The sequence below is a fragment of the Gambusia affinis genome, linkage group LG19, assembly GCF_019740435.1.
Source record: "Gambusia affinis linkage group LG19, SWU_Gaff_1.0, whole genome shotgun sequence".
In the NCBI taxonomy this organism is placed as follows: domain Eukaryota; kingdom Metazoa; phylum Chordata; class Actinopteri; order Cyprinodontiformes; family Poeciliidae; genus Gambusia; species Gambusia affinis.
The window spans coordinates 22382229-22390371 of record NC_057886.1 but is presented as its reverse complement, the minus strand read 5'-3'; the positions used below and the strand labels follow the sequence as shown (position 1 = coordinate 22390371).

Genomic DNA, 8143 nt, shown 5'->3' with positions numbered 1-8143 from the left:
AAGCGACAGGTCGACTGTAAACTGTTTTATGGTTTCATCTCTTTGGACTTTGTCTAAAAACGTCAGAAGTTGTTAATCTGGGTCTTGTGCAAACATTGATAAGGATATCAGTCACAGTCCTTATCTTTTGAAAACTGCTGCCCTCTGCTGCCGTTTAGCAACATAACATGGGAAAATGTCTTGTCATAATTTAATTAATCTACCAATGGAACTATTACATTTCATCAATATTAAGAAATTATTGACTTAAAACAAGCTCCTATTTGGATAAAAAGTTAGTGGCAAGTTTGTTTTGTCTGATTTCAAGTGAACAATTGGAAAGGTTTTGTGTTTTTGCAGTGTGCTGCATTCATGTTGTGCCATCATCCTCCAGCTACTTCCTGTTGCTGTCTTCTCTGTGGTTTGCGCCAGTGGCAACATCCGGTTCTTGATCATGTGACTCCTGTGATGCGAAATAAACCAACTTTGATACGGACAAAACAACCATCCTGGCACAAAAACTTTTTTAAAATCAAAAAATAAGTTTGTTTTCTGAAATTGGTGTTTACTTTAAGATAATTTATTCTCAAAATGTCAAATTATGCAATTACATGGTCAATGGAAACATAACTACAACTTTTACACAACACATTCATTCTGTACATGATGCATAATCTCTTCTCTGATTCCCCAGACAATGGTCACTGTAATCTGCTGGGATTACAACTTCAACACAATAATCTGCAGGACACATTTCATGAGGAAATTGATTTCTGCTGAGCTGATTCTGTGAAGATTTTCTGAATAGCTATTTAGTGTTTAGCCAGATGGCTTCCTCTGTCAATCCTTTCTCACAGCCAAGATTAGGATTACACACACAAACATACACATGCACACACACACACACACACACACACTGGTTTGTCCTCAAATACGGCTGTTTCTAAATGTTTGCTTGTTGGCAGATGATGGCGACACAATGCAGTCTGATGAGTTGCAAGTGCAGCTTAAGTTATTAAACGGAGAGCTGAAATTACAGGTTAGAGGAGCGAGGCGGATTAAAGTATTTTTACCGCAAAGCCACGGAGCAAAGGCGCTGATCTGAAACGGAGAGCTTGGAGACGGAGGGAAGGTGAGAGGACAGATTGAGGAGGATCTGGTGGCAGAGAGCTGCTGCCTTCTCCTCCAGATCTCCGCGGCCTGTGGGCCAGCATGAAGCAGCCACCATGGGCTTTCTGGAAAACTACCAGGAGATCGACCCCGTCACTCTGAACCTTTGCATCCTCATCGCCAGCTACGTTATCTTGCTCCTGGTGTTCCTCATATCCTGTATCATGTATGACTGCCGGGGCAAAGATCCCACCAAGGAGTACGCTCCGGACCCGCAGCCCAGCCAGTCCCCCATCAGGCTGGTGGTGATGCAGAGCTCCTCGGCGCCGATGGGCCGGTGGGACACGGCCAACATGATCACCACCTACCACGAACCGTCGCACTCGGACTTCAGGGAGAAGAAGAGCACGATGGTGTGAAGGACACAGAGCTGATAAACTCTGTACATGCCTCACCTTTTTTTTTTTTTTTTTTTTTTTTTGCTTTTTATTGCTGTACATACTCGTTTGCTTTTACATGTTGCTGTTTTGTGCCGGGACAATGCTTGGATTTGACCTGCACAGGACCAGAGTCGGAAGGTAAGAGGTAGTGACGTAGGTGTTTAAGTGACAACTGCTGCGTACTGGGGCCGCTGTAGATTTAAAGAAAAGAAAAGAAAAGAAAAGAAAAGTAAGGAAGAGTACAGAAATGTTTTAAGAAAAAAGTTGGAAATTTTAGAGAATTTCTAGAAGAACGTGAACATTTCTGAGTTTCAAAAGTTAAAAAATTTAGACTTTCGGAAATTTTTTGAGTTTTAAAATAAAAATAAAGATTCTACTTTTGAACTCCAGAAAATTCCATGATTTTTCTGGAAATTTTCTGACACTAATGTCAAAATTTCTGAGTTTGTTCTAGAAAATTTCTGAGTTTTTCAGTGGATATTTTAATCCTTTTTTTCTCTCAACAGTAGCTCTAATACGGCGTAGTAAAAGGTGCACTGCAAAAACACAAAATCTTACAGAATATCTTTGGTCTACTTCTGGGGCAAGTATCTTAGGACACTTGAAATGTGACAAAACTAACTTCCAGAAAGAAATATGAGCTTGTTTTAAGTCAATAATGATTGAATATTGATAAAGTAGTCCCTCTTGCAGATTATTTCATTTAGAAAACATTTTCACATGTCATAAAATCTGGCAGAGGAAATATTACTTCTCCATCAATATTAAGTTATTTATTGAAAACAAACTCCTATAATTGCTTAAAATTTACTTGTAATAAAATCTTATTTATATGATACTTTACAACAGTGAATGCTGAACAAAAGTGCTTTCTATTAGTGCAGTAATAAAACGTTAGTAAGTTAGTTTGTCTCATTTCAAGTGTGCCAAGATGTTTGCACAAGAAACTAGACAAAACACTTGGTAAGATTTTGTGTTTTTGCAGTGTGTGTGTGTGTGTGTGTGTGTGTGTGTGTGTGTGTGTGTGTGTGTGTGTGTGTGCTGGTAAAATCCCTCTTTATCTCATGCGTCCCAGCACAAAGCCGGCTGTCTGCCCTGGAGGGAAAATGTCACAACTAATAAAGTAGGAGGAATAAAGGCAGGATGGTGGGTGTTTGGGTCAATGGAACCAAGGAAGGGCTGGAGATTAAGGTCAATGATGGAAAAGATGCAGGTGAGAAACTATTTCCCCTCCAAGCTACTGGACTTTGCACTTCTCACTCCAGACGGTGATAAAAGTTATAAAATCCAGAGCAAAGTTCGGGTGAACCGTCAGAGTAGCAAAACTTCAGCATTTTTTTTACTCAAGTAGAAGTAAAAAGTAACTATCCAAGAAATTACTGAATAAAAGTAAAAAAACAGTATCTGGTTAAAAGGCGACTCAAGTTCTGAGGAACTGATCAGAACATCTGATTTAAAATCTATAAATGCAAAAATGTACATTTATGTCCCAATTCTGGCATTTTAAAGACTAAAATAAAATAAATAACATGATTATAAAATACAATATTCAAGCTTCACTTTTACAAATCATAAAAAACAAATGAAGCTAACACTTACAGAAGACAATGCCAATATAGGGTTTGTTAGAACAGGGTGAAGTAGAGAAAAGGTTTCAGTTAAGAAATTAAAAATCTGTAGAATGTATCATTTTTTATCTGATTAATTAACTAATTGTCAGAATAACTTATAGCTTAACTGATTACTGAAATAAAATATTTCTTCTAAGTCATGTTTGATGCTGCATTTTTACAACTACTGATGGCAACAGCTACTTGATTGTGCAATAAAATGTGCCAGGAAATTGCATAACACCGTCCCTTTAAATGATATCTTTATTTGGATTATTGGATACAACTGATCAGACTTATCAGAGATGTAGTGTTATACTGAGAAATACATTTAAACTCAAGTTTACCACCAGCCAAGTTGTTTATCAGTTTCATAAAAAAATAAGTGATTACTGTCTGAAGAATAAAATAACAGCAAAAAAATTCCTTTATTTTTCTTGTAAATGCAAACAGGACAACAGCAATTTTAGTAGCAACTTAAGTAGATATTTACAAACGTCCTGCTGATAACTGATAACCCTCTGTCTTTTTATTCCTGTTCCATTTTTATCCTTCTCTCTCATCCTTTTCACCTTTTGTGTCCTTTTATGAATTGATAGTTTTACATCAGATTTAAACCTTCTGAAAAGATTCATTAAGATGTTTTTGGTAAATATGAGACACATTTTTCTGCAGTTTCTTGCTTTGAAACTCTGCTAAATTGATTTAGGAGGCCTTTTTTTCCTGCTCAGCCTATTTTTCTTATTGTTGAAGCGTGACCTCTGACCTCAACTGAGAGTTTCAGATGTTGTGATGAGTCATTGATGAATAACGGTGGAGATCGGCCAGTTTTGGTAAGGTTCTCACCGCGGTTCTCTGGAGTCCCAGAACCTTAGAAATGGTTCCGGACTGATAGATATCCACGACTTTGATTGTCATATACTGAAGTGTTTCTTTTTGTCTACTTCCTGTTGTCAGACAGGTTCTAAAAAGGCCACTTTTTTAACTCCACAGGTCTGACAGTAATCCAATGTCAGTGTTACAAAAATAAACCAAAAACATGAGAGACAATTCCTCTTTTATATCATTGTACTGGGTCTGGTGTCCTGTTTGAAGGATTGTAAGTTGCGTCACTCATATCATCCACTTGCATGTTACAATGTAACCCCATTTATTATCAGTTCCACATAACAAGGATGTTGCATGTCAGTAGATAACATCTGTGTTTAATGTGTAACCAGAAGCCAGCTGGCATTCACAATGCAAAAACACAACATGGTACCAAATGTTTCTGTCCAGTTTCTACTGCAAATGTCTTTTTAATAAGACAAAAACAAACTTACAAGTAACCTTTTAGCCAGATGCATTACATAATTCCAATTTTAGGGAATTATGTAAATAGTTCCCTAAAATTGATCATAAAAACATATTAGTTCCACTTGAGGATTTTTTTCCACTTATTACAAGACATTTTCCATGTGAAAGAAATATGGAATTTATGTTAAAAGTAAAAAAATCAGCCATTATTCAGACATTACTGACTTAAAACAAGCTCCTCTATCTTGTTGAAAAGTTACTTGTAAGTTAGTCTCATTAAAAAGTCTACAAAGATATTTGCATTAGAAAGTGGACAGCAATAGCTGGTAAGATTTGGTGGGTTTTATCAGTGGTTCTTGGTGCAGCGCCCCCACAGGTGAGGAGGGGAACAGGTTTTTTTTAAAAGGTTTGGCTTTTAACCACACCGGCTGAAAATGTAATTCTAACCAGTCTGACATAAGAACAATGTGTTCAGCATTTCATATGAACAAGCTGAAACAAGAGAAAGACTGAGCTGTTGGTCAACAAGAATATTATCCTGCAAAATACACAGACATATGTCTGCTGCAAAGAGACAATCTTTTATTTTTACGTCCCAGCGTTCAGCTTGTGTTGCTAAAGCTGGACAGAAATAGATGTAAGAAAGCCGCCTAGACTCAGGGATGGTGCTCAGAGTAATCCTCACACTTCTAGGAAATAAATGGATTCCATTCATAAAACAGAATTTCTGTAATCTGACTATAGCCTGGAAACACACTGTTAGACTTTTTATTGTAATTTTACAGTACCTTACTGGCAACACTGTTGCCAGTAAGTTACTGTAGAATGGTAATTACAGTAACTTACTGGCAACAGTGTTGCCAGTAAGTTGCCAGCAAGGTACTGTAATTACCATTCTACAGTACCTTACTGGCAACAGTGTTGCCAGTAAGGTACTGTAATCACCATTCTACAGTAACTTACTGGCGACTTACTGGCAACAGTGTTGCCAGTAAGTTACTGTAATCACCATTATACAGTAACTTACTGGCAACTTACTGGCAACAGTGTTGCCAGTAAGTTACTGTAATCACCATTCTACAGTAACTTACTGGCAACTTACTGGCAACAGTGTTGCCAGTAAGTTACTGTAATTACCATTCTACAGTACCTTTACTGTTATGATATTTCACAGTTAATTTTTACTGTGAGTGTGATTTGCAGTTATAACTGCTTTACTGTAAATGTAGTTTATAGCATAAAACTGTAAATGTATTTTATAGTAAAGCTGGTCTACTGTAAACTTGTTTCACAACATAATGTCAGTTTTACTGTAAATTAAAGTTTACATTTTTTAATACAAGAATATTTTACCATAAACCGAAAAGTTTCACAAAAGAAATTTTAGTCCAAGTACTGTGAATAAAAACAGGTATTTATTTTCAGCAGATTTGTTGAAATAAAATCCATTTATATATTCGCAATGTCATAAAGAACAATGTCACAATACAATATAATGTGCTATAAAACAACAAAACCATAGAACACACTACAGGTCATGTCAATATTTTTATGGCACATGTATGTAGCAACATGAACATGTGTGCATCAAGTACCAGCCATAAACTATTAAAGACTGACTTTTAAAAAATATATAGAATATACTTCATTTAAAAAACCAGCAGAGGCTGCATTGTCAGAAAGCAGTTAACAGTAGCTTAAATGTGCTCTGTTACACAATACATCACAAAAACAGTGCAAGTGCGATAATGTACTATATGGTAGGCATTCATATCAATAAATATTGTTATATCAGATGCATTTCCTACATTAGAAGAACTTTTATTCCATTTGTCAAACAAAACCAGTGGGATCCATCTTGTGGAAGCTGAACTGTAAAGAATAAGACAGACGATGTGGGAGGTCATGAGATGGTCAGGAAGTTATCTACATTTTCAAATCAACAGGAAGGCTGACAAATTAAACTGAAGTGACAATGTCCAAATGCATAAAATCATTGGCATAAAGCAGCATTAAGTTGATAATTTCTTTAAAAAAAAAAATCAATTACACTGAAGTGATAATAGAAGCTGCATAAAGAATGAGCAGGACTGGCTTCACTTCAGGTTTTTGGATTGTTTATGGCAAAAGCAGTCAGTCAGTCTTCACTAATTCAAACGATTGCGTACTGTATTGAGACCCTGCAAATGTCCCCAAGGAGACGATGAAATACAACATGTCATAACAATCTTTTTAGTCATTTTGTTGGTGCTGATGGATTACTGCAAAGGTGTGCCTAATAAACTGAAAACTGCATAGTATAAAAAAAACACCTCAATTAAACGAATACACACTTAAACATTTCTGTGATTTAGTAAGAGATGCAGCGACATCCACTTTTTACCACGGACACAGAAAAGATGCAGGCTACTCTAAAGGGCTATTGTGTAGGAATCACATGCCATTTATAAATAATCATTAAAATCATATTAAAAAGCCTAAAGTAAAGTCAGAACATGCAAGATAGGAGGAAAAGACAATAAAATAATTTGGTACATTTGGTAAAATGCTTACCTAGTTGGAAGTCCTCTATTCAAATTCAGCGAGTCGTTTGAGGAAGGTGTTGATCCGGGAGTTGACACTGACTACTTTCCTCTTGACTTCCCATCTTGCAGCTTGTACTGACTTTGGCTGTGCATTTGGTACCAACATCTGGATTGATCCTCACAAAGAATCTTTTAACAGAAATAAAATATATTAATTGTATTTTTTAAAATGAAGACATACAATACAGCAATCAGCTATGGTTCTTCATCATCAGTCAAACTGTCATTAAATTTAATTCATAAATGGCTTGGTGTAGAGTACTTACAGTTGTATCATCTCCAGCGTGGTGGATGCTGACTCCTGATACTCCAGATTGAAGTCATAATATGACCCAAAAAAGACAGCAAGGACGCTGGCAAAGTCATGTAGTTGCTCAGGTTCGAAAAATACCTTCTCCTCCATACTGACCATCCACCAGGTTGCAGACATCAAGCTATTTCCTAAAATAGACAAACCCTTGTCAGGCTAACGCTAGTGAGTAAAAGTACAGACTACCATAACTATTACATACATTGCTACAAAACAATTATAGTGATAGAAAATATTCCTCTTACCAAGCATGATTACCCTTGGTGTTGTAGGTAAGGTCATTTCCATCTCAACAGACATCTTGGTGGAAGATACCTTTAAAACATAAAAGGAAAACTCTTAAATATGAATTACTGGTAGTAATTTATATTTAAAGGGCCAGTTCACCCAGATTACAACAGGTTTTTGAGAACCTCACCCCAGAGACTAGACTAGACTTTACCCCTACATCCTGCTACCACTCTGAAACAGCAGATGTGAATGACAGTTTGTGAGGCTAAATGAATTTTTTAAAGCATTACATTCCACAAATACAGTATCTGAATGGCTAAGTACAATATGGGTTAACAAAATGTTTGTGATTTGGGTGAAGTGATACCTTTAACAAACTAATTGAACAATTCTGATTTAAGATGTGTGTTTTAAGTTAAGAGTCAATATAAAATTACATCAACCCAGATGAAGATTGAGTCTTTTTCTTCTAAATGTTTTCTTTTTCTCTGACGGAAGTAGGACATTGCTCTATTCCACAACGAAACCGATAATTAGCTGTGTGTTGATGTTTCTTCACATGAGTACAAAATTCTCTAAATT

The 8143-nt window shown here is 36.3% G+C and overlaps 1 protein-coding gene across 1 annotated transcript; it reads left to right on the top strand.

The window, feature by feature from the left end:
• The first annotated feature begins 950 nt into the window (after positions 1-950).
• Positions 951-1659, top strand: LOC122822565 (small integral membrane protein 36-like). The gene has a single exon (XM_044101361.1). It carries the CDS (start codon positions 1206-1208, stop codon positions 1506-1508), a length of 303 nt encoding a protein of 100 aa, XP_043957296.1. The 5' UTR covers positions 951-1205; the 3' UTR covers positions 1509-1659.
• The last annotated feature ends 6484 nt before the right edge of the window (positions 1660-8143 follow it).

Bases quoted from the DNA above. Each gene is read 5' to 3' on its own strand.
- LOC122822565 (XM_044101361.1), top strand. From the start codon at position 1,206: ATGGGCTTTCTGGAAAACTACCAGGAGATCGACCCCGTCACTCTGAAC.